This window comes from Lynx rufus, unplaced genomic scaffold, assembly GCF_022079265.1.
Source record: "Lynx rufus isolate CCGP_SWC_20201006 ecotype Redwood Valley unplaced genomic scaffold, mLynRuf1.p SCAF_2, whole genome shotgun sequence".
Classification (NCBI taxonomy): Eukaryota; Metazoa; Chordata; class Mammalia; order Carnivora; family Felidae; genus Lynx; species Lynx rufus.
In genome coordinates, this window is record NW_025814834.1 from 64,067,501 (window position 1) to 64,094,770 (window position 27,270).

General features: G+C 40.5%; 1 protein-coding gene across 1 annotated transcript in view; it reads right to left on the reverse strand.

Moving 5' to 3' along the window:
• Nucleotides 1–1,914: 1,914 nt before the first annotated feature.
• CERS6 (ceramide synthase 6) overlaps nt 1,915–27,270 on the reverse strand; it is a 320,307-nt gene continuing 294,951 nt past the window's right edge. The window contains exons 9-10 of the mRNA XM_047084888.1: nt 11,011–11,167; nt 1,915–7,547 (exon numbers count right to left, since the gene is read on the reverse strand). Of these exons, the coding sequence (XP_046940844.1) occupies nt 7,395–7,547; nt 11,011–11,167 (310 nt within the window). The 3' untranslated portion in view covers nt 1,915–7,394. The remainder of the gene's footprint in view (nt 7,548–11,010; nt 11,168–27,270) is intronic.

Sequence of the window (27,270 nt, forward strand, 5' to 3'; positions counted from 1 at the left end):
CTCGGAGATAATCAAGGTTGTGGCACTCAGGCTCCGGTCTCCGTGGTCAATGGTTCTGAGGGATCACCCCACATCCTGGTAGATTCCATTGTACCACCCCCTTGCTTGGTTGTCATGTCCTCCGTCACTGTTGTTTGCACTGCCACCGCTGCTTCTGGTGAAGCCTGTGCAGGCTCAGTGGAAACAGAATTAGGGGGCAGAAATAACAAGTGCCCAGGGTGAAAGTGGCCGGCCCAGCAGCAAGGGTTCTAGAGAGGCTGAGCTGCATTGTGGCTATGTGGGAGGGATGCTTATAGTTAGATCCTGCTCTACTTAGAGAACTGGAAGAGTCCACGGCTTCCAGAGTGGTATATCTGCTTATAGCCTATCTTTCTGTGCCTCAGATTGTTGTTGGAGGTGGTTTTAATATTTGTAAGATTTTTGATAGGGTGTCTGCTTTATTTTTCATAATACTGGTGGTGGTGGTGGTGGGGGTGTATCTGGTTGAATGTCAGTGCTATTTTTATGGCTCTTGAGATATTAGATGACATAAGCTTATAGCAGAAGAGCAGCTGGGGAGACAGTTACATAGGGGAAGACTGAGAAAGAGGGAGAGAAGCCCTAACAAAGTAGGGCGTGGACCCCGAGAAGGTATCAGTCAAGCTCCTATGAGGTGTTCACACATGGGCAGGGACAGTTTTGCGTGTGTTGTACTTTGGACTGTTATGTTCTAAATGCTTCTTTTTATAATTTGGAAAAATCAGTGCAGTCTGATATATTTGAACTGTTACCTCTATGAATACCATTTAATATTTTTTCCAGAATGAAGCACTACATAAAATCTAACATTGAAGTTTTTAGATCTTAATTTTTTTTTTTTCTGAAACAGAGGAGAGGGTGCAAATGAGGGAGGGGTGGAGAGAGAGAATCTCAGGAGGGGCAGAGGGGGAGAGAGACTGAGAGAGAGAGGGAGAGAGAGAGAGAAGCGAGGCTCACCCGAACCAGGACTTGTGTTCACCTGAAGTGGAGCTTGTTTTCACCTGAAACGGGGCTTGTGCTCACCCGATGTGGGACTCAAATTCACAAACTATGAGATCGTGACCTGAGCCAAAGTCAGATGCTTAACGACTGAGCCGCCCCAGCGCCTCTATATCTTAATCTTCAACATACAAATGTTTCAGTTACGTTAAATTGATATTTGTTAAGTGGAGCACAAGGTGTCAGATGGTGAACCGAAGTTCAACAACAGACCACAAGAGAAATTGAAAGAGAGAGGTTTATTATTCACAGGTCATGGGGGGAGGTGCACAGCGTGCCTCGAGAGGCCACATAGGTTGGTGAAGGCAGGGTGAAGACAGAGGCAAGACCTGGGGCACACACCTTTACTAGAGTCCGTGAGTAGAGTGCTTTGGACTTCCGAGGCTAAGGCTGGATGGGTGAATTCAAAAAAGCAGGGTTTTGGTAAACCCCATGGTGGTCTTAGCTAAGGGGCACAGAAGACATCCAGGTACTGGCAGGCAGAGGAGACTATGATCACAAGAGCTGCTGGGGAAGTCATATCAGGGACCTACATTTGCTGGTGACTCGGGGCTGCTTTCCAGGACAGGCACCTGCACTGTGTCAGTTAACGGTCCCTGCAGGCCACCTGGCAAACAAAACGGACGCTCGGGCAGCAATACTATGGAGTAGCTTAGCCAAATTCTTGACAAAATAACATATATCTAACAAATAATACCGCCTTTTCAGTAATCATTATGATTACTGGGATTATGTAACTGGAATTATGAATCCCATTATGAAACTGGGATTTAAGGAAAGTTTGCAGGAAACTGGCAGGATGGTGTGTGCCCTGAAATAAATCTTGTCCAGGAAGATGTGACATATTACCAACGCAGGCTGGGTAGCGCTTACAGAAAATGGCATTCACACTTTACTCTTAATACTTATCTTTATTATGAAAGTGTTTCCAAAGTAAAATGATCCTCATAATAATGATTGCTTCCAGAGATCAGGAATGAATAATTATATTTTCATATAAAAATCAGCGAAACACAACAATACATAAAATAATTCTAATTGGCTAACAGTACATCATTCCATTTCTGACAGAGATGCCCAAGCACTGAATTGTCTTAAGAAAACAAGTAAGGTATTATCACCTACCCTATTTCTCACTGCAAATTAAAAACAATCAAATCCCAAAACTAACCCTCTCCCCCTTGCTTGACAAGAAATGGCTATGGAGGTAACTGATTCTGTGGGCAAACCGAGAGCTGATGAGAATCACAGGTTTAGAGGCTTTATGAAACTTTTGGAAATCACACTTGGAGGGTGTATTCCATCTTTAAATTAATGAATCTCTAAGTTAAAGTCCCAGAATTGCCACATAACTGTTCCTATTACAGAGCTAATTTATCTTTGGCAAGTAATCTTTAAAAGCCTCTAATTTTTTAAGGGCAGTTTTACAATGACAGTTTAAAAAATTACTGTAGGTCCTAAAGAAAAAAAAATTACCTCTATAAAATCTAATTTTTCACTTAGCACGGAGACCATACCAACAGCTGCTGTCTTGATTTCCAGGTCATGTGACACATAGCAAAAGAGGAAACCAAGCTTTCATGGACCTGTGTTAAGGAAAATAGGCTCACGTGGGCACAACAGTTTTTAATAAAAATGGAATCAGGCAGAGAAAGAAGTGTGGTTATCAACTGACCCAAAGGCTACTGGAAAATGGATAGCCGGTAAGTGACAATATTTTGGCTTCCTTTTATCAAGAGTTCCAGGAGTCTGAAAGGAATGTGGGTGGATGAGATGAGCAAGACAGATCTTGGGCTAACAGTTCCCTCCCATCAGTTCCTGGCCATCTTGAGAATGTTTAGTCTTGTGGAGACACCATAAGATATGCCATCTGGTTGCCGAGACTTTTATTTCTTTGATCTGATGGGTCTTAGCTTGTGGCCATTTGGTAAGGCATTCCTTTCAAAGGCTTCAGGTTGAACTTAAGTTGGAAATACCTGGAAAAGACTAAGGTTCTCCTTTGGGTGTCTGCAGATCTTACAAACTGTTACTTAGGATGTTTTATCTTCTCTAATAAAAGCAGCATCAGGTATGCTCCTTCTGAATAGGTATTAGAGAAGTTACAACAGCATAGAGTGGACAAATGGACAGGCCTAGGGCTTGTCTACTAAGCGCCCCCTAGAGGAGGGGGGGGCATACACACAAAGGCAAACCACAGGGTCCTTTGCTGGCCTGTTGCTATAAAGAACTACCAGGTGGCCATAGAGAACCAGTACTAACTACTACCTGCTGCATTCGGCATGACTTCAAGAACTGTTTATAATTACTGAGGGTATTCCTTTCGGGAACAGCATGCTAGGCAGCAAGTGCAATGAATGGAGCTAACTGCCTTTCCTCTTTCCATACAAGTTACTTAACACCTGAAAGTGCCCTGTCATCACTTTCTCATCAGGCTGACTTTGATGTCATTTGTTTTTTTCTTGCTTGAATGTTATAAACATTTCAGGGATACGGATATTTATCTACAAAGCAGGAATCAGCCAAAGACAAAGAAAAAAGAAGTATGCTAATTAGTATCTTAAGACTTCAAATATCACATGAAATGTAAACATTTAACCTTTTGTTTCTAAAGGATTTCTTGAAGCCTCTCTGGACACAACGACATCATCACAGACACAAGTAAACAGAATCTTTTAACACCTCTGGAATTATTCTGTACACTTCAAATTAAGGAAAAATACTCAAATATTCAGGCAACTTTGGCATTAACATTTCTAAGAAAGGGGAAAAAAGAACTATCGATGCAAAATCATGAAGAGAATGGGAACAATCATTGGTGTCCATAAAGTTCTCTCTGAAGAGCTTTTTTGCAAAGACTCAGGTGAACTGAACAGAAATCTCATTTTTTACTTCAGCCCAAATAGCAATGAGGTTGAAATAAATAGAGTGGGAGATCCAGACCCTTTCTGCCCAAGGTGAAAGCATTCAGTTTTCTCAAATCCAACCTCTATCAAATACACAGAATGGAAAGTTGGCAACAGAACTGAACATTTTGAGGTTCACCTACCAGTTTGGCTAAATGTGGTCGGACTTTATCTCACGGAAGAGTTATTTCTGTGACCCAACTGCTTGCTTTCTTTGGGGATCCTACCTTTCTTCCTAGTTCATTTTTGTCAGATACCTGTTTCATTATTGGATGGTACCTCAGGACACCATCTGTCTAGCAGCCTGGCAGGGACTGGATGTTAATAAAACCCTGGGGTGAAGCAGCAACCATACGCATTTTTTTACCAACATTCAGCTTAATAATCCATAACACTGACACTTACTCCTCTATTCTCAACATCTGTACCACTGAATTTGGTAATGCGAACTATATTTGGCTTATACTCTGACCTTAGGCCCTCTGTGATCCTAGCTCTGAGGCAAGAGGCCAAAGGGATCCTACCACTCTCAGCTGGGTGAGGAGTATGAACAGGAAGTTGAGAGGGAGGTGGGAAGTTTTTATTGTACATGATGGATAGTTTTTATGAAAAAAAATATGGGTAAGGATGAGTCTGTGATATTTTGGTTTTATCATGTTTTTGGAGAAATATACATGTACATACATGGATCACACATTTTCATATCATTTATTGACTCAAGGCCAAATTCTACTCGATTTTCTACTTTTTTCCCCACTAAGAGATCTAGAAAAGCTATAGCATTAGAGAATAAAATATTACTTTTTCTAGACTCCTTCCCACATACCCCTTGGTACCCTGGGAAGGTTTGAATATGACCAGGAGGAAGGAGATCTCAGCACAGGCTAAGTTAATTAATGGGAAACAACACTCTCAGTAACCTACAGTTGAATTTACAAAATACACTTCCAAAGCTATGGCCTGGCACAAGTAGAAGATAAGATAGCTCACATATTTTTCTCTCTCAGTCTTATCATGCTACCATGGGGGAGGAGTAGACAGAAATGTATTATTTTTCATCTTAACAGGCCTACAAACACCAACTTTGATTAGTCAAAAAGAACTCTTTGACCTAAAAGGCAAAATCAAATAAAAATCTATAGATATATAGGGGACTGTGTTAAGTTAATGTCACTGGTCACTGAGGCTCTGAGTATTCTCAGTCCTCCTTCTAAGTGACTTTTGGGAGAAACAAAAGTTTGCTTAAATTTGCCTTTGCTAAGGACTAACTCAATTTACTTCATTTCATGCAACTCTTCTAAACCATTAATTTACAAGCCAATCTTTTCAAATTCTTCTTCTGTGGTGGGGTGTCAGATGATCCAAATTTGAACACATTGTGGTTCTCTGGTTTATTTCCCCCATTGAGAGGACTTGCTCCAGACACTAAAGCAAGGTACAACTCACTCTTCTTTTCCATATTCTAGTTGGTAAAAAAGGAAACTTTCACCTCAAAAGTTTTCAGCTATACAACATGTTTGCTGTTCCATTTGATATATCTGCATTTTATCAATGCAGACGTTGAGATGTTCAGATGTTCAGATGTCAGATGTTCAGATGACTAACAAGTACTATTGATGTTTTATGATTGGTTTCAAACCATCCACAACTTACACTCCTAGACATATTCTTGTTTTGTTGAATAAAATAATAAAGCTTTACAAGAAGAATTAGTTGCATTGTTTTATCAACAGACATATGTCTAAGGCTCTTTAATTATTACTGTGGACCTTATCAGAAACAAAATATTTTGTATATAGGTGGGGAAAGATTTAATATTACAGTGTGAGGTTTTAGTTTGGGAGTATTAACTATTAACTCACAGGTTGCGAACTGTGGGAACAAAGATTCATCTCAATTTTTTTCAAAAATTAGAATTGAATGTGTATGGCTGGAAGCAGGATGTGCACTCCCTAGTATTTCTGCTGTTGTCTTTACTATCCTTTGACTCACATTTATATTATTGCACTGTGGTTCTGGACTCTTGTTTTGTTCATGAAGTAAGTGTTTGTAATACCTTTTTATTCCCTCTTACTTAGAAGTGGAAGAAAACAGATAAAGTCTTTGGTTTATGTGTATGGTTTTCTTACTTATACATAAATAACACTGCCATGTAGGAGACTAGAGCAACTTACTTTTCAACAATCTTTCTCACTGCTGATACTGCTGTAGTCCAGTAGAATTTTTATTATTGTTTTCTGGAAATAGCTCTATTTGAATAAAAATTCTTGGAAACTGAACAAATCTTCAAGGAAGCTAACCAAAGGGCCTCAAGTGCAACACTGCTCAGTTTCTAATAACAGGAGAGTCACTGCAGGTCATGTTTAGGGAGAAAAGACAAAGAGTAAAATCTTCCTTCTCCCACTGGTTTTACGTTACTCAGAAAAATAGAAACATCAAAATCAAATACTAGATAGGACACTTCCTCGAATGCTAGTTGCAATAAAGTGCTTTGCACCAGAGGTGACCTTTGCCAACTGTTCGAAGTCTCCTTTGCTGTCCCAAAATATGCTTAGCTTCTTTTTTTCATGACATGACAGAAGACTGTGGTAATTATAGGGGCAGTGCTGAAATCTGGTTGAAATCAGCTGTTCTCTTTCTGCTATTCTCAGATCAAGGGACAAACTCCCAATAGTAAGAATGACTTCATTGTTTGTAACTATGACCTTAAGCAAATGTCTTCCTTCAGAGCCAAAGCACTGACATCATAATAGAGAATTTAAAAAAAAGTCTCTGCAACCTACAAGGTTTATCTCCAATTAGCTATCATACTCACTAAAGAAATCTTGGCCGTGTGCACAAGACATTATGTCTATTTCAAACCATACTTTTAAATTTGAACTGCTAATTGACCACAAAGAGTGACAATTAAAAATCCTAGCTCATCCTGATTAAACTTTACACTGGGAAAATGGTCACTGAGACTATATAGGCAGTTTCAAAACAGGCACTGTAATACAAAGAAAGCAAACCTATTTGGAGTGGTACGAGAATCTTGCACTGGGTTTTGCTTGCTCTAAGTGACAAATTAAGCTGATGCTCCTAGCGAACTGAGTCATAGCAATAGAAAGGGGTAGAAGCAGATGGAGCATCTCCCTCACTGTCATGAACCCAGAGAGTAAAAGGAGTGAGGAAACCCTCTTTTGTCCACAGATTTACAAACAAATACGAAATATAAATAATATTCTAAGACAGTACAAATGCAAATACTGTTCCCTTGTGTCAATTACATACAGCATGCCTACATATAGAGAATGGTAATTCTTCTTCATTCACAGACAGGACATATGGCAGTGCACTATTCAAAATGCTTTGAGATAATCCTAATTTTTGTTTCTGGTGCTGAGATATAATGAAAGGAACTACATTTGCAACTTATTAAATGCTTCCAGGAACAAATAGTTCACTTTGTTCGGGACTTGTAGTTTTGAGTAATTAATCATCCACGGAGCAAGACCCAGTCAGGAGATACCCATTGGTACCACTGGTCCCATTGGTGGTGGTTGCAGTGTGGGGGTTCTTTCCTGGAGGTTCTGAATCTTCCTCATCTGAGCTAGACTCAATATCACTTCGATCATCCTTGGACACCTGTGGAATACAAGAAGGTGAATGCAACCAGCTCCTAAGGAATCATTAAAGTATGGCATGCTCAGAAGTACATGTAATTGTACGTGAAGGGAAACATCCAAATGTTCAAAGTCAAAAAGGATAGGAATATTGCCTATTATATTCCATTATAGTAAGTTCTCCTTCACTGGAGATATATAATTTGGGTGACAAAGTCAATTATCAAGGAATGTAGGTAGATTTGGGCATCATAGGGGGCTGGGCTAGACATACTGACTTTAAGGTACCTTTGGACAATGAGAATGTACCAGACCATGAAACCCACTCTTACTGGCAAAGTACCACACTATGCTGTTGGAATGGCATTATAGGAATTTGGTACAAATGGATCAATTTACTCTCTAATGATCACATTCTCCATGAAAATCCCGTAAAGGATTAGCCACACTAATTGTGATATTCACTAGCTTAGATCATTTAAAAAGTCATTCTTATTTGGCTTTGTAATGCATTATTTTATGATTTAATTTGTTTTCCTATTCTATCTGCTAAAATTAAGTAGAAATTTTGTGTTATGTACTATGTAACAACTAATGGCAATAGGAGGCATTTTGGGAACCTGCTGGGTGAGGTCTAGTTTAAAATATTTCCCAAAGATTGGGGTGCCTGGGTGGCTCAGTCGGTTAAGTGTCCGACTTCGGCTCAGGTCATGATCTCACAACTTGTGGGTTTGAGCCCTGCGTCGGGCTCTGTGCTGACAGCTCAGAGCCTGGAGCCTGTTTCAGATTCTGTGTCTCCCTCTCTATCTCTGCCCCTCCCCTGCTCACGCTCTGTCTCTGTCTCAAAAATAAATAAACATTTTTTTTTAAGTTTATTCATTTATTGGGGCGCCTGGGTGGTTCAGTTAGTTGAGCGTCTGCCTTCAGCTCAGTCATGATCTCGCAGTTTGTGGGTTCGAGCCCCACGTCGTGCTGACAGCTCAGAGCCTGGAGCCTGCCTGGGATTGTGTCTCCCTTTCTCTCTTCCCCTCCCCCACTCATACTCTGTCTCTCACAAAGAAATAAACATTAAAAAAATTAATAAAATAAAATAAAGTAAAATACAATGTTTTCCAAAGAAAATCTATTGATCATTATTCCAAGGTTCTTCAATCCTCCACCCAGTCTCATTATGTAAGGAGGATCACAAACTTAGGCACCAGCATATAACTCTATGCATTACCATAAAGGACAAAATAAAGTCACAGTCTAACAAAAAAAAAGTCATTTAGGGAGGGTTTAAGAAAATCCTCAACTGCTTTTAAAATTAACATGTTTGAACCTCTTACTCTGTCTAAATTATGGTAAACATTTTTACCCAACAGGCCTTAAGCCATCTGAGTAACTGAGCACTGTTCATTTATTTCCTAAGTGGGGTAGCAATAGGGACCTGGGGCCTGGCTTCATTGGGTTTCCCAAATCTAGTTGCCCGTGATTGTCTAAGAAGTGCATTGGCAGAGTTTCCTGGGAGGTATATCGGAATGAACTGGGGGCTTTTTCACATCACATCCTCTCTCTGCCACCACTGCCCCCAACTTGAGAAGCCACCATTGCTGCAGGACAACGTCATCTCTGTCAGGTGGGTGTGGACAGGACAGAGTGTGAACATGTATGCATGGCACCTGCTCCTTTCTAACCAGAAACAACTAAAATAAATATGGTAAAAATGGACTTCACTCCAATGCTCCTTGAGATGAGACTGAACTCAAAAGGACCACCATCAAGAAGATTTAGATACAGAAAAACCAAAAGGACTGAATTATTTAGGATACTTTAACTTAAAAAAAAACATGGGTCACAAAGATAGCATGATAGTAAAGCACCACTACATTTAGAAATCCATTAGTCATAAATTAAGCTGCTAAAGAGGAAAGAAAACTCCAGATTCAAAGTGATTAATTTACATTTGCATGCTTAGTAAGATTATTTTTAATTGCATTTGGAAAAAAAAAAAGTCTATATTTATGTTACCTTCAAGGAAATTAATAATTTAACATGTCTCAAGATAACCCGCAGAAAAATACTGTCCATTACCCATGGCCATGAAGAATTCTTACTGTTCTGGGTGAAGAGCAATGGCAGTTAAGATATTCTGAAGCCTGAGATCTGCCATAAAATTAATAATCATCTCTATGTAAGCCTGAGGAATAATTTGGAGAGAAGACAAGATGTCTGGTGGAAACAGCAATGCAATAAGGAGACAAGTAATGGAATCTACTGTGCCCTTGCATCTCCAATTACTGCTATACTGATAATATTGTGCACGTTGATGTAATTTGTATCCAAATGAGGAAAGGAGTGTGTTTTAACAGAAATACGTGCTCATTTTAAGGATGAAGAGGTCACAGAGAAAAAAAAAATGAACTTTTTGCCTCTCAATAGTTATTTGGTCCAAATATGTTGGATATATAAAAGCTGATGCTGAGAACTGCCTTCATAGTACATAACTAGATGCCTTGAGCTCCACAGAAGAGGCCAGGACCAAGTGGTCAGGGCAGAGCAGGCAAACAGCTGATGCTCGGACCTCCTTTCTGGACCACGTTGATCCTCGCCCCAACTTAGTTCTGTTTTTCCTACTTCACTTTGGTCTATTTCTCTTTTTTTTTTTAGCAAACATGTTAGACACCAGTGAAAAAATTCCTCTCCTCCTGCTGGATCGTGCAAAATTTAGCAGGATACAAGTTCACGCAAAGGGCACTCACTGAGCTGTTCCTGGTATCCTTTGCACCTGGTGGGAGCCACATCTCAGTTAAAGCCTCTGGTCAGTGCCAACAGATTAGCCAGAACAATATGCATGGGAACAAAAGCATCTGCGTGCCCCTCCAACAGGCGAGAGTGGCACCCAGAACAAGGACAGAGAGAGAGGTCTGAGGAACTTACATGTAAAGGGTTCCACTTCCCAGCCTTCCAGGGTGGCAGAAGGAAGAGAACAAACAATGAAAGTAAGAAAATGTCACAGAGAACATTCTGGAAAAGCCACTGCTCTCAAGAAACTTTATTTGAATCAGCCTCATGAGTCTATATTTAAACAAAGAGATTTAGCTGAGTTTTATTGGAAAAATCACAAATGGGCATGCTGCATCAAGCAACCCTTTTCATAAAAGGAAAGAAATCATTAAATTTCTGTTTGGTAGAAGTTTAATCAGAGAAGGACCATGGGAGACAGAGGCAGTGAAAGAACACGACAAATAACATTATCATCATTAAATCTAGAATTATAAATACAGATCAGTGGGAATCGTCATCAAAGCGATACCACAAGTTAAAAAAAATTAACTGGACAGAAGAAAATGAAAATTTGGTTTGTGTTTCTAGGAGGTTATGCTAAATCATGAAGAAAAAATACAAGTTTTGATGAATTTTGAAATAATAGTATTTCTGCTGATGAAGAAGAACCAAAAATATAATTTTCTGGGACATATTAGAAATAGCAAGTTTTATCTTACCTTGCCTTTTGAAATAGCTTTGCAAGCCATTTTTATGATCAAGTAAGACCAGAAGCAGTTCAAGCCTTGTACTAGCAACAGCAGTAGATTAAACACCCACCAGGAAGGGTAAGGTCCAACGATCTCCCAGCTTTCAAATAACGTGGTATTTAACACCCTAAGGAAAAAGAGAAAGTAATCACTGAACACAGCTTTCCACTTTGCTTTCAAAGGAACTTCAGTTAGTGCGCACCAACACAAAGCCAACAATATCCACTAACTAGTCCCACCCTGCAAGGATGGTCTGAAACGTGACCAGGTACTTGGAAGAGTCCTTGCTGGAACTATTTCCCTGGTTTCTTAACACTCATTTTAATTCCAGCTGGACCAGTGAACTTCTTCTCCCCTTTCACTTCTGTTGTCATTTCCTCCATTAATTTCCATGACGTTTTGGGTTGTCATTCTCTCTCTTACTACTTGTTAAAAGGCCTGTTTTGTCTCCAAAGTTGCCTTTGGTCTTTAAGTGTGAGGAATACTATTTGATAACATTACATTGCAGGAACAAAGGTTAATTCCAGAAACACTAGTTAGGAAGTTTAAACTGTATGCCTAGCACAGTGGTGGTTAGAATATACTTACAGCCAGGCAAAAAGTATTTGAAGTAATTTGTTCTCTCTGTAATCTATCATCAAGACCAGGATGGAGCAGCCACCTGGGGTAGGTACATGAGGGCTGGTTTCAGTGCTTCACTCTTGTCCCTGCTGAGTCCTCTCCTATGACTTTAGAAGTTGATTCATACCTTCTGGACTCATATTATTGTCATAAAGAAACATGGTGCCCACAGAACTTCACAATCACTCTGACTTCCTTGCTTTCCTCCTAAGCTTACTGCAGGGCTTTGTCTGGAGATCTAAGGATGTTGACCAAACTCATCTAAGTGTATTTCCACCATCTGCCACTGCAGTGCTTTCTGGGACCCAAGGAGAAGCTAGGTGGACAATACTTATTGGCTAAGGAGTAGGGATGGAAAACTCATAAGACATAGGCTACTCCCACAAGAACAGAAGACAGATATATAGAAAATTTTAATTTTAATATAAGAAAGAGTATGATGAGTGCTTTGAGGGAGGTTAGGAAAACTACTTTGTTCATAAAAGGAAAGAAACTTAATTTGCACTTGGACAAGAAGAAAAAAAGGGGAATGGATAATAGACACAAACAGGTTTCCCATCCCTAATTTCAGCAACCCTCATTTATAGGCCAGAAGGAGATGCACAGAGTATGTTTCTGATCCTGTCACACTAGTGGTCTCGCGAGAACAATGTACAAAAATCAATAGTATGGAACTGAATTTTATAATTCATTATAAGTGTATTACTCTACAACATAGAATTCATTTTGGTGGAAAGGGACTAATATTAGAAAATCTGTTAATATAATGTATTACACATCCATGGGCCAAACTGGGACAAACCCAGTTATTTCAATAGCATTGAAAGACATTTGGTAATGTTCAATTCCCCACTGCTGATGTTTAAAAACTAGAGCTCAAAAGATTTCCTTAATATGATTTTAACCAGCTCAAGTCAGCTGTCATCATATTTAATTTTTTAACATTTTTATTTATTTTTGAGACAGAGAGAGACAGAGCATGAACGGGGGAGGGGCAGAGAGAGAGGGAGACACAGAATCGGAAGTAGGCTCCAGGCTCTGAGCCATCAGCCCAGAGCCCGACGCGGGGCTCGAACTCACAGACCGCGAGATTGTGACCTGAGCTGAAGTCGGACGCTTAACTGACTGAGCCACCCAGGTGCCCCGTGTCATCATATTTAATAACACCAGAGTTACTGCCTTTATAATCAGAGACAAACCACAACGAGCCAGCATCACCATTATTATTTAACACAATTCTGAAAGTTCTGGCCATTGAGTATGGTGGTAGAATGTCTAAGACCTCATTTGAAGTACATAAACATCAAATCTCTATAACTATTTTAGAAATAGCAAGCAATAAAAATTTCTAATAATAGGAAACAGTTAAGAAATTAGTTTTCATTTTTATTCCAGAAATTATGAACTCACTCAAGTATTGAACATGTTTTTTTTTTTTTTAATTTTTTTTTCAACGTTTATTTATTTTTGGGACAGAGAGAGACAGAGCATGAATGGGGGAGGGGTAGAGAGAGAGGGAGACACAGAATCGGAAACAGGCTCCAGGCTCTGAGCCATCAGCCCAGAGCCCGATGCAGGGCTCGAACTCACGGACCGCGAGATCGTGACCTGGCTGAAGTCGGACGCTTAACCGACTGCGCCACCCAGGAGCCCCAGAACATGTTTTAAGAGTTTCTTATGATAGAGAAAAATATGTAGTATCACCTCAACTTCATAAAAAAAATATTGTTGACCTTTGAACAGCACAGGTTAGGGGCACCAACCCCTCATGCAGTCAAAACTCTGTGTGAAACTTTTGACTTCCCCCAACTTAACTACTAATAGCCTATTGTAGACTGTAAACCTTCCTGATAACATAAACAGTCAACACATATTTTGTTTGTTATATGTATTATATACTGTATTCTTACAATAAAGTAAGCTAGAGAAAAGTATTAAGAAAATCACAAGGAAAATAAAATTCATTTACAGTACTATATTTATTGAAAAAATCTATGTGCAAGTGGACCCATGTAGTTCAAACCTGTGTTAAGGGTCACATAGACACACAGAAAAGCCAGAAAACTGTAATTCCTTGAAAGGAATTAAAGTCATTATAGACTTTCTTTGGTGAATTAAGGAATTTTGTATTTTCTTCCTTACATTCTTCTTTTTTCCAAATCCATTAAAAATAATTAGAAAAAAATACACGTTATTTTTAAAAAGGAGCACATTAGGATAAGCCTACATTCCAGTCTTGTTCATTATCCCAAGAGGCAGCCATACCAGCTTGCCAGCCCGGGGACAACAGATCGAAGTAAGGTTCAGCCCCGTGGCAGTAAGGCAGGACCCACGCACCTTACACTTTTCTCTCTCCAGCACCTTGCAGAACACCTAGAAGTAACATGCTTTCTGGACATGTTGGTTGATTGTGTGTTTAGTAATCAAATAAATAGGCATGCACAAGGCAGCTCTGGAAAAATAACAATTTTATTTCAGAACCAGCTCTGCTTTGTGACATATTGTATGTTCTGACATTCAGAGGGAATCTAGTTTCATTTGAACAGAAAGAGGTCCTGTAGAAATAGCAACAATGATTGCATTATGCTATTCATTATAAATTAGCCTTTGCTGGATCATAGGTTGAGAGCCTTTTTCACCATTATGATTTGCTCGGCTTAATTTGAACAAGGTGTCATGCAGTCACTGGTGACATGGCATTCACATTAATTTCTGAAATGCTGCATCAGAATTCATAGGCTTTGCCATGACAATCAGTGGCACCTCTGAGATACTGCTCAAAAGTAATGGGATTTCTTTGAAAATTGACTTGGATGCCTGCAGAGACACTTGGGAAAATACACTCAGTGCACCCAGGGGATATATCTTTCAGTGAGAAGCTTGGTAAGAAAAACAATGTATTAGGAATTTAAACTGGGGAGAGAGATATTACACCACATGGACTCTGAAAAACAGCAAACCCAGGAAATTGGCATTGGTTTAGATACAGAATGTTTGATGAGGAAACTGTTCCTTTTTGGGCAAACTGTTGAAATGGTGATTACAGGATTTTATCCTTTCTTGGAGGTTAGGGTTAGGAGTATATACTTTAATGATACTATTGCAAATTTATGGTGATAAGCTCTGAACATGGGTTATCTCTAAGCACTCATAGAGAGAGGCTTCTGGGATGCTGGAAACGTTCCAGATCTTGATCCATATGGTGATTATGCGGATTATACATATGTAAGCTTCACAAATATAAAAACGTATCAAGCTATATACTGAACAGTTGGGCACTATACTGGGAATCATACCTCAGTAAAAGAAAATGGAGAAAGTACTTTGTGGACCAAATGCCATCAACCTCTGGCTTGCATAATTACTATCATACCAATGTTCCCCTCCCCCCCCCCCCAACAATCTGGTTTCACCATATGGCTTCTAAGAAAATAGATTCTTTTTTCTTTCCCAAGCAATGGGCTACAGTGTCAAACCTACTGTTGCTGCTCTCTACTGCTGTAGAGAGTTTGGAGCCATTAAGGGACCAGAAAGGACCATTTTCCTTTTCATTAATGTTAGGCTCACTTAACCACTAGATGGCACATCACGCACATACAAAGCATGCTCAAATAGGTCTATTCTACCAGAACTGTCTGCCAAGGTGTGGCTCCCAGCACAAGAATCACTGGATCTTCAGGTTACACTCTTCTTTCTAAGAATCTTGCTAAACAATGGGATGAGGAGGCTTCAGTCTACAGTTATTTCTTCCTGCATGATTCTTGATTCCTTGCAGGGTAAAGCTGAGCTCCAGGCAATTTTTGGTGACATGCGGATGCACCATCTTCTACCCCAACAGATAGTTTAGCCTTGATGAGTTATTTTAATGGATGTTTAATGAATCATAAGAATTTAATTTGACCATGACTTAAAATTACTTGTGCTCACACTTACCTTTTAGAGTCTTCATCTAAAATAATTATCACAGAAAGATTATAGAGACTATCCTAGGTCATGGATACGAACATTCATGCACAAGTGGAAAGTTTACAATCTTTTTTTAAAAGCAAAAACACAGTAGTAACATTTTAACATGATATTTAAGGACATCATATTCTAAGCATCAATGTGATTTCTGCTTTCCCTTCAGGCCTCAGAATTCTGGAAGTCTCATAATGTAACACAGCACAAGTGTAGACGATCTTCACTGTTGTCTCATTTGGAACAAGTATAACCAGTGCTTCATTCCTTCATTCTTATGACTGCCAACTCAAAGTTTAAGTTCATTATCTTTAATACATAAAGTTAGAGGAACAGTCTCACTTTTGGCTCTAATCTTGCTTTTAAAATGTTACAGTAGTTTAGAGGTAGGACCACATATAATGGTGACTGAGATTTGAAGATGAGAGGCCCAGGTTCTCTTGTTGTGTGAATGAGTTACAAGTGGATGTTCATGATGAGCCCAAGCCCCTGACCACAGCAAGCAACCACAGACTATGCCTCACTCCTTCTCTCCACCCCTACCAAAGAGCTCCACCTGAGCCTTGGGTTGGGGATTTCTGGAATGATCTATATAAAAACCACAACAATAATTGGACCCATGTCTAATATCCAAAGAGAGCCAAGATTGCTTCTCTAGGAGAATCAGGGTCAAGGTCTCACTTTGAGTAGAGCTGCATAATACAAATGAGGGTAGATTAAAAAGTAAAATTTGCTTTACAGTCAAAATCAAGGTGTTCTTTACTTCAGAGCTTTTGAATGGTCTTGGCTTTGCTTTCCTAGGCAGATTTCAGTATATTTCATGATGTGTGGATCTCTGGCATATATTTTCATTTGAAACTACACAAAACATAAACGCAAAGTAGATTTGACCTAAAGACAGTCAATAATCTACTGGCATGTTCTGCTCATGTTAAAGTAGATGCTGACACAAAAGCACTTAAAACTTACTCTGAACAGAAATACTGGGTACATAATACCTGAAAAAGAAGAGTCTGATAATTAATTCACTGTGATATGCAATGTTCTTTGTCCTGGTTTTCCTAAGGTAATAAAAGCTTGAGGCCTAAACAATTGGTCAAGTGTTGCATAGGCAAGGCTGCAAAAGGCTTAAAACCACGCACGTAATTTTCTTTTAACATATAATCCCCCCAGCACCTCAGATTTTTCCAAAATGCTATTGTTGGTCAGCAAGTTGTTTTGGAGGAAAGCTCTGGGTAGCTTCTAGCATGGGTACAAAATTATTTTGAATAATAGATTCATGAAGTTTGTAGCAGACAGAGAAGTAATCTAACAGGAAGCTAAACTTGAACATGGATGGACCATCTCTGACTTAGCAGTGGACATACCTGTTCTGCCATTTTCCCATCTGAATAAGACTGTGGGATCAATTCATTTATTTTTATTTTTGGTCCTAGCTTGACCAGACTTAGGAACTGGTCACTTATACTCTTGTAAGTGGTGACTTCCTGGCTGGGGCAGATGTTTTTCTCAAAATTAGTCACTGCCCTCTTGGTGCTCCATTGCTGTCTGTCTGCCTGAATTCCCAACCCCTCCACTCGTCCACTTGTCTATGTTACTGATCTGCCAACCCGAGTCCCTCTAGCCAAGGCCATGTCCTTGATACATTCTGATTCCAACATGCTTGTTTTCAACCCTCTGCCTAGCTCTGTGTTGCCCACATGCCCCTTAAGACAGACTTCTGACTGGTTCTCTATAGCTAATTTTTATTGAGTAATTGCTGTGTGTTGAGCACTGTGCCAAACATGTTACACACATTGTTTCAGTTAGTCCTTTCTACATCCCTGTGAGATCCCTGTATAGTAGTAATACTTATACTAGCCAGTATTTATTGAGCATTAACTATATGCTAGGAACTGGGCTCTGGCTTTACATAACTCATTTAATCCTACTTTTTTTTTTAAGTATCTGTTTTACAGATGAAGAAACTAAAACACAAGGAATGTAAATAAATTTTCCAAGGTCAGATCTAGTAGGTGGGGTCAGCTGGGATTTGAACCCACCTGTGTCTACTGGTCTGGGTCTTTAGGTCCCACTATTCCTACAGTCTTTATTCAGCTCCTCCAGACCTTTCCTTAGTCCTTCACCCTTGGCCCCGGCACAAGGCCAACGACTGCCATGTTACAATAGAGAAAGTACACAAACACACCTGTGCTTTAACATTTGTGCTTCCTATGGCCTGTCATTCCCAGCCCTTTTTCCCTGGGATTTTTATCCCTTGGGTTCATTATCTGCTTCCAGGCCCCTCTTGCTTAAATGACCCATTTGGGCTTATTTAACTGGTTTTCCCACTGTGGCCCACCCCATTCAAACCCTAAATCCTGACACAGAATGATCTCCATTACTGGACATCATATAATGCCTTTCACCAATACCTTGTCATGTATATGAAATATTTCAGACATAAAAGCAAAGATCTTGTTCTAAAAATGGGAGAAAGTGGGAGAGAGAGCCTTGTGCCTCCTGGGCAGGTGAACATCTAAGAAAGTCTGAGATTCCAGGCAATCATTCTCCACTTTCCTAAAAGAGTGTAAAACCATCACCCCATCATCATAGACTTAGGGTGGAAGACCAGGTTCTGAAACCTCCCCTTTCCTGCTCTTTCCCTGAAGGGCTGCTTTATGCTCATGTCCATTGTAGGGACCATGCCTAGCAAGGCCAGTGACAGGTAGTGCTCTTGGGCCAAGGTGGAGCAGGAAAATCTCACAGCTTGCCATGGGTTTCTTTGCCCTTTTCTCCCTTTTCCCTTCCCTTGGGGATGTGAGCCGTATTTTTTGTAGCAGTGAGAGAAAACAAAGGCCAAACACATACCAAAGTGGAACCCTGGTTGTGAGATTCTTTCTCCTATCGTCAAAGTTTCTGAGTCTAATCAATTAACTCAGAGTAGAAAAGACTGCCCATTCCTAGAGTCTACCGAACTCATTCCTGAGGGGACCCACTGGGCTCTGGTAAGAAATGCAGAGGGAAGGTCTAGTGGCCTTGTAGGAATATGTCATTTACAGTCTGGCTATTTACAACAGGAACATAGGCTGGTATAGTTATTTGCTTCTTGGGAGTGAATACCTTCCATTTGGCTCCCCATTCCAGACAGTGGCTGGCAGCTGAGGCTGTATGTATGTTCTCATTAGCTACTTAAATAGCACCTTCTGTGTGGGAATGGCTTTTAAGTCAGAAGAGTCTGCAGTGTGGTGCGTCCATGGTTATTTCCTTGATTACAGCTCATGGTGATGTGGTCTGCACATACCCTAGAAAATGAAATGAAGTGTGCAGCACCCATATTCATACCTATGTGCTGGGATTTCTGTGGGGAAATACAAAATGAGCATCTCTAGAGATGAATGGTAAGCAAGCATTGGTAAAATACATCACTGAGTCAACTGAACTATTTAAGAGAGCCTGAGTAATAGTAATACTTCCATTTGAAAGAAGTTCGAAGAATTGTCATGTTTATTAAACTGAGTCTCAATGATAACCTATGAAGTTGGCAGGTCAGATAAGATACCAACTTTTTGGTCAGGAGACCAGGATCTTAAAGTCTTATTTAATTATCCAAGGTCACAATATTATAGTTTTTGTTGTTTTTAATTTAAACATATCATTGCTTGGTCTCCTCTTTTTAAAAATTACATCAAAACAGAGGATGTGTACTCTCCATAAACTTTTAGCAAAGAAGAGTTAATAGGGAGGTTCAGAAGACATCATGTTTGGGCTGGCAGGCTAGCAAGACAGGAAGAATACGGTCCATCTGCCTCCTAAAAATCCCTTGAGAAGGTTCCAGTACAGTCTTGGCTCAGGGAGAATTTCCATATTTAATTATTCAGGGATCCACCTCCACCCAGTGTAGAAGCCTGAAGAGAGTTGGCATTACCTTAGAAACTCTCTATTAGAACTTCTGGATCCTACCTTCATTTGCCTAGAAGCCTACTGGTGAGATCTTTCTGCCCTATCAAGAGGTTTTCCTAGAGTAATGAGTCAGATAACAGGTTAACCCGAAATTACTAAAAAAAAAAAAAAAAAAAAAAATCCCCAAGCTGAACAAATATTAATTATGTATTTTCAAAGAAAAAATCTATATCCTCACTAGCATATGTATGTCCTCTGGTCCTCAAGAAAAACAGGCCCACTCACCTAGCTAGCATGCACCAACTGACTGGTAGGTCTAAAAGGTAAGCTAAAGAATATTTTCTGCTAAAAAAATTACCCTCTCTCCTCCTCCTTCCTGATTGACTTCTTATTCTCATATCCCATGTCTTATTAGCTTTGAGACTCTGACTATAATCAGTTCTTTCTGGACCACATATTTTCATAGGGTCTCCCCAGTGTTTGATGCCTGGCTTCCCAACTCTCTGGAAAACTCTGGCTTGCATGATGTTCCCTGCTCTAGGTGTCCCTGTCCTGACTCCCCCCCCCCTGCCCCCCCCCCCCCCCCGCCCGCCCCATTACCACACTAAGCCACACCCTTGCCCGTGGGTAGAGATGGAGGGTAGAAGCAGGGCTTGTGGGAGAGAGGAAAGAAGGGTCTAGTTTCTGACTGTACCTACCTAGATTGTATTAAACCTCACTCCTAGTTATTAGCTCTGTGTGCGGGGGTAGGATTTGGTGTGTGGCATTTCTACACGTGTAAGAAGTCACACCCTACTGGATTCTACTGACCTCATCTCTGGGAAGTGTTACCGGCATTTTTATTGTCTCTGTTTTTTTTTTTTTTAATTTTTTTAATGTTTATTTATTTTTTTGAGACAGAGAGAGAGCATGAACAGGGGAGGGTCAGAGAGAGAGGGAGACACAGAATCTGAAACAGGCTCCAGGCTCCAAGCTGTCAGCACAGAGCCCGATGCGGGGCTCGAACCCACGGACTGCGAGATCATGACCTGGGCTGAAGTCGGACGCTCAACCGACTGAGCCACCCAGGCGCCCCTTATTGTCTCTGTTTTTATTTAAATGTTTCTAGAATTCAATATTTAATTTTATCTTCGAGAAATATTCCCCCAAATTTTGGAAGTGCTGCTGCAAAGAAAAAATGTATCACAGGTCTGCACTCTTGAGGGACACTGCACCGTACTCTCTATTAACTTCTGGTTGGCAAAGAGATACAGTAAACGTGTCTTAAAGAATTGCCTCCCTAGAGTAAATCAGAGCTGATAGAACCAAGCTGTAAGATGCTGAAAATCAAGGAAAACAAGCAAATGCCTGCCACTCCCCCCCCTTCCCCCATTAAAGGGGAAAAAGAAAGAAAAAGGGGAAAAAACTCAAGGAGAGTGAATGCAGAGATTTAGACATGAAAAATATGCTTTTGCAGGCTTCAAAAGTTTGGAAGAAAAATAACAAATATGAAACTATATGCATTGAACAATAACAGGGCAAATGATTAACAAAAACACTTCTAATCACAGCATTCTGGCTAAAAATGAATAGAAATCATGTTAACTGGAATCATTTCCAAAGCATGGACATGCTTGGGAGTGTGGGTGGTAAGTGAGCTTATGAGCTTACTCAGAATCTAAGAACAGGTGGCAACGAGTGTTATGTGTGAACCAGAAGTCAAAACACCTGGATTCTACGCTCAGTCTTGCATTCACTGTTGCTATGATGTTGGGAGTCTTTTTTTTTTTTTTTTCCCTGAACGGAAGTTTCCTCATCTAAAAAGAAAAGGCCTAAGATAAGATGATTATTAAAGGTTCTTTAAGCACTAACATAAATAGCCATACAAATTCTTATGTTTTTAGATTTACCTAAAATTTGACCTTTTCTGGTTATTTTCTCCGTGCATAAGAGACCCACATCACTGATGTAATCTTTTCAAGTGAATGACACTCATTTCTCTGAATCTAAAACTGGACAACTAAGGCCAAGAACACAGGAAAGGTTTTGTTTCATTCTACTTCCAGAAACATGGGAAAAAGTAAGAAAGTAGAGGGGTGCCTGGGTGGCTGAGTCACTTAAGCGTCTGACTCTTGATTTCAGCTCAGGTTATGATCTCACACTTCATGAGATCGAGCCCTGCGTCAGGGCTCTGTGCTGACAATGTGGAGCCTACCTGGAATTCTCTCTCTCCATCTCTCTCTGCCCCTCCCCTGCTCATGGTCACTCTCTCTCTTCCAAATAAATAAATAAACATTAAAAAAAAAGAAAGTAGAAAGCAAGGCAAAATGTTTAAAATCCCATCTTTAAGAAGGGGCCAATGAAGGCTGTAAGGCCTTGAGAAACTGTCATATTTATGACTGCAAACCTCTGCATAACTCTGGCTCGACTGTACTCTGAAATAGTGGGGGCAGCCCTAGCTTTCGGCAGCAGGGCATTTTCATCAGAATACAATGGCTACAGGATTCCTTAGTAAGCACTCAGCTAAGCTTGGTTGCAGCTGCCAGCTATGTGCCCAGTTCCCTGCTGGTGCACTCCATCAGTTGCTTCTATGTGTAACCAGGCAGTCAGGGACACACGTGGCTGGCGTGACTTGTCGCTGGAAGTATACCCACAGCCCCTGGCTCATATTCCTGTCCAAGCCAGCAAAGCTAGAAGTCACCAACAACCAGTTTCATGATGTTGCTCTCTTTTATTTTCAATCTGTGTGAAAGACCTGAGGCACAGACTATATAACTTGATGCTGCTAGACACATACCACTGTCAAAAACAATATTCTTATAATTTTCCCCCTATGATCAGTATATACCACTACATGTTGAATAAAAAAAATGACATCTCCAAAATTAACAAGACATCCTGGGCCCTCCGTCACCAACCCATGCAGCTATATCCCTGACAAGAATTTTAAGATGGGTAAGACTCTATACTCAAAGACCTTACAAATAAAAGGAGAACAGATAAATGCATGGATTGTTAAGGTAGAGTATCTTAATATAATAGGTGTTCCAGGCAAAGGGAGTATTTTGAGTAAAGGTTTAGATAGCCTGGAAAAGCAAAGAGTATACACAAGGAATCATGAATAGTTAAACTGGGTACCTGTTATGCAGTCATGAGAGAAAGAATGTTGGTTGGCATGACTTTGTGGAAGGTCTTTCTTGCTAGGAAGAGAAATCTATATTTACAATGGAAAATAAGGGAAAGTCCTGGATGATTTGGGGATGGGTAGGTGGGTGGGGCTGGAGTAGGCCTTGATTTAGAAAGAATCTCATAAAAACTGTGTTGGGAATGCTTTCCAACAGGAGAGAGAAGGTATGTGGGGACACTAGGTGCTACACTAGGGGCTACCACAGAGATCTTGGCAAGGGGACACAGGTCTCAGAAACAAGAGCAAGAGAGAGAATAGCATCTGGGAGAAACATGGCTGCTTTTCAGAAATAGTGCCCAGTGATTGTGGCTAATGGAAACAAATATTCCAGAATGATGCAGAGCAGAGGGAGAGAAAAAGAATAGGAAGAATGAGATTTTTCATATGAGAACAAAGCCCCGATTTATTTATCGAAATAGCACTGGCTCACATAATGAGAGTTTACACCCGGGTACAGTACCCGGGTGGTGCCAGACCACATCCTAAGCCACATCCTCAGTCCTTTTCCCTTAGGAAGGCACTCAATTCATTTGTAACAACAGGTTGTTAGTATCCTGGAAAATAATAAGTTTCCTGTCCATATTTAAGCCCCCAGGTTCTTTTCACCTGATACTTACTGCTATAACTTCACCTGGTGTGTTGGCCATTAGTATCACTTTTGAGGTAGTAGCGTTTTTGATCAGGGTCATTGCCATCATCGGTATTTAGCTAAGTGACACACACCTACCTTTTGAATAATATGGAAGCAAGCAAGGGATGTTTGGTTAATTATTTGAGAACCAAGAAAGTTAAATGGAATTCATTTTATTTTTATTAAGTTTTTACTGTTTGTCCAACACGGCCCCCACTGTGGGGGATCCATATTAGTGTGCCTCACAGAACTCCTAATCTAGCTGGGGAGCGGGGGTTGGAATATAAATTGGCATACTGTATTTTGTGGGTAGTGTTACAATACATATCAAAAGGGGCCCATCTACTGGGCCTGTGATTCCATTTCAAACATTTGTCCTAAGGAAGTAATCAGGGATTTGTGAAAAGATTTAGCCATAAGAATGTGCACTCAAATACTATTTATAATAGCACACTACTTGAAACATCCTAAATTATGTCCCAAAATAGGGCACTCATAAATAAACAATGACCTTTTCATAAAATGAAATAACTCTGCAGCCAATAAGATTATGTAACAGAAGAACATTTAATGAAATAGAAAAATGCTTATAATACAATGTTAAAGGAGAAAAGCAAAGCTGTAACCACTATGTGCTGAATGATCTCATTTTGGTAAAAAAAAAAAAAAAGATGTAATTTCAAGTCCATGAAATGTTAGAAACAAATACATCAGATTATGAACAGTGGTTATCTTGGAACTATGGGACTGGGATTTTTTATATCCCATAAAATTTCTATTAATGAATATTTAACTACAATATTTATATAATCACATAAATAAATTGAGTTTAAGTTAAAATTTTGAGGAAGTCACATGAGAATGCTAATAGAGAGCTAAGTAGTGACAAAAGCCACCAAAGGTCTTAATTAGGGCAAAAAGGGCACAGATATTCACAGAGCCACATGGATTTCCCAACAGCCCCCTCCACTAAGTCTCAGAGCACAGTCCAGCAGCCTTGCTTGGCCAGATGCCATTCTCCTCAAAGCCCCAGCTTCCCACTCTGGATGAGGAGACAGGAACGGGCAGCACTTGTCTGTGGTGGCACTAGCTGCTGCTCCCTGACCCCTCAGGCCAGCACCCTTTATGTGAGTGGGAGAAGGGGTGCTCTCAGGGAGTACTGAGGAGGAGTGAGGCCAGGGAAAAGCAGGGTGCCCCAGCCGTGGCAGACCCCTGTCTATCTGGGACGGGGCCGTCCACAGTGCTCACCCTAAACACAGATACTCTGATTACATCTGAACAGAGGAAGCAGCTCTGTGGGCTCATTCAGGGTCAGGGGTGGGGAAACTTTGAGAGGGTTGAGGGGCCAACTTAAACACACATCATTAGTACATCTGATCACTTCTGTCCTGGCCATGTGGGTTTGTTGGCACGTTTGGGGCTGTGGCCTGCGTTCCTGAAATTTCAAGCTTGATAACTGGCTTGGGAACTGTGAAACATGGCTGGCCTCTGCACTCACCTTCTGTTACTTTCTTATTTCATGGTTTTGTGAAAAAAATGTATTTTGCAAGATGTAAGAGAGAGCTTCTGGAAACCAGGGGTACAATCCCCGTGCGATCTTATCTTGAGGGGGAGGGGGAAATGGAAAAGGGAATGGAGAATGGGAGAGAAGGGGGACTGTAGGGGGAGAATGGGCCGCTGGGGAAGGGAGCCAGAGAGGAGGAGACTGGAGACCTGCTCCCCTGAGGCATCACACGTGTCTGTATCTTGAATGAAAGCCAGGCCTTGCACAAACTCAGCCTGACATTTAATACCACCCACTTCTGGGATTAAATGTTACACTAATAAAAAGAGAGCCACAAGATAAATAGCCGGGCCTTTGAACTTGGGAGAGGGAAGTGCCCTTGCAGAGCCTGGGGCCTGAAACTTGAAAGCTCCTTCTACCAGTAATTGCCAGGATGGGGATTTGCCTGCCGTGACCTATTTGCTGGCAAACTCAGAGCAGGTGCAAATTCAAACAATTCTCGGAGGAAGAAAGAAATACAAACTCTGCCTGGGAGAGAGGGAAGGCACAATGCAGCAAACCCAGAGCCCTCCTGGCCTGACTCCAGGGGCTGCTCTCAGGGAAGGCCTGCAGGCTCAGGAGCTGGAGAGCAGAATTCTGTTGCAGAAATCCCTACTGCAAACACATCAAAGTAGGGGTCCTCGGGTTAGTGGTTTTATTTGGTAAAACTCATCTTTGAATACTTAAAAGACAGTACACAGAGTGTCCAGAGTGGGGGAGGGGTGTGGTTCCTCTAAAAGCAAAAAAAAAAATTAAAAAAAAAATAATTTCACTGAAAGGACAAGACACTCTATCTGTTCCTACTAGTTATAGTGTGTTTAGTTGTACTTATCCATTAACCTCAATTGCTTCTTTCTATAGTCGCTGATCAAGAATAGAGTGCTTGGGTGTCTGGGTGGCTCAGTGGGTTACATGTCCAACTCTTGGTTTCGGCTCAGGTCATGATCTCAGGGTTCATGAGTTTGAGCCCCGCATCAGGTTCCATGTTAAAGTCTGGAGCTTGCTTGGGATTGTCTCTCTCTCCCAGTCTCTCTGCCTTGCGCTCTCTCCCCTGCTTGTGCTCTCTCTCTCTCAAATTAAATAAATGTTATAAATAAATAAATAAATAAATAAATAAATAAATAAATAAATAAATAAATTTTTTTTTTTAAAAAGAATAGAGTGTGTATAGTCAACAAGCTGAATATAAGGCTTCTACTCTCACATACAGAAACAGCAATAGCCAAGGCCGTACCTTAAATCACGGAGGATGTTTCTTACATGCCATTGGCTACCTGGTGTGCAGGGCCTAGCACCCTGTCAGGAGGTTTAAGTGGCATTTGGGTAGCATCTGAAGCAGCTGTCATTCACATACATCATAGATGCTGATGAGACACGCATCACATCTTCAAGGGAAAAGTGGGCAAAGGATATGAATACAGTTCACAAAAGAAATACAAATGGCTTATGAAAACACAGGTTGAACGTTCCACTGTGCTTATAATCCAATACATACACAATTAAAACGAGAGTTATGGATGCTAAGTTTTAGGGTTGATGTGTCATGATGTCTTGCAGCCCAATTTCAGATGATTTGGCAAATGCAAGAGAAATGCAATGTGGATAAAGAAATGTAATGGGTCTTGCAGGTGCTAACAGTTAACAAATGCAGGTGAGGAGTATATGAGCATTCATTGTATTTTTTCAGATTTTCTATGGATTCAAATACATTCAACCCAACAAATTTATTAAAAGAGGTAACATTTACTACCCCCGAAATCATTGTTGCACTATACGCTAACTAACTTGGATGTAAATTAAAAAAAAAAAAAGAGGTAACATTTAAAGTATCAAATCATCATATGTGTATAAAAAAGAACACAAACCACTGTGTTGTTAAGTTTAAGGTAAAGCAACACTCATATGGGGCCAGAGCGTAAGTTGGTGAAATATTTCCAGAAAATATGGCTGTACACATAGAGAATACTTTTAAATGATGGGGCATGTAGGTGGCTCAGTTGATTGAGCGTCTGACTTGGGCTCAGGTCGTGATCTCACGGCTCGTGGGTGCGAGTTCCACATCAGGCTCGCTGCTGTCAGTGCAGAGCCCGCTGCGAATACTCTGCCCCTCTCTGTCCCCTTCCCCCACTTGCTCTCTCTCTCTCTCAAAAATAAACATTAAAAAAAGAATATTTTTAAATGATTTTTTATCCTCATAAATTTAGTCATCTTTTTTTTTCTTAATCTTTTAAAATTTTATTTCAGAGAGAGAGTGTGTGTGTATGCTAGTGGGGGAAAGGGGCACAGAGACAGAATTTTAAGCAGGCTCCATGCTCAGTGTTGAGCCCAAAGCGGGGCTCGATCCCAGGACTCTGGGATCATGACCTGAGGTGAAATCAAGAGTCGGATGCTCAACTGACTGAGCCACTCAGGTGCCCCTGCAATGTT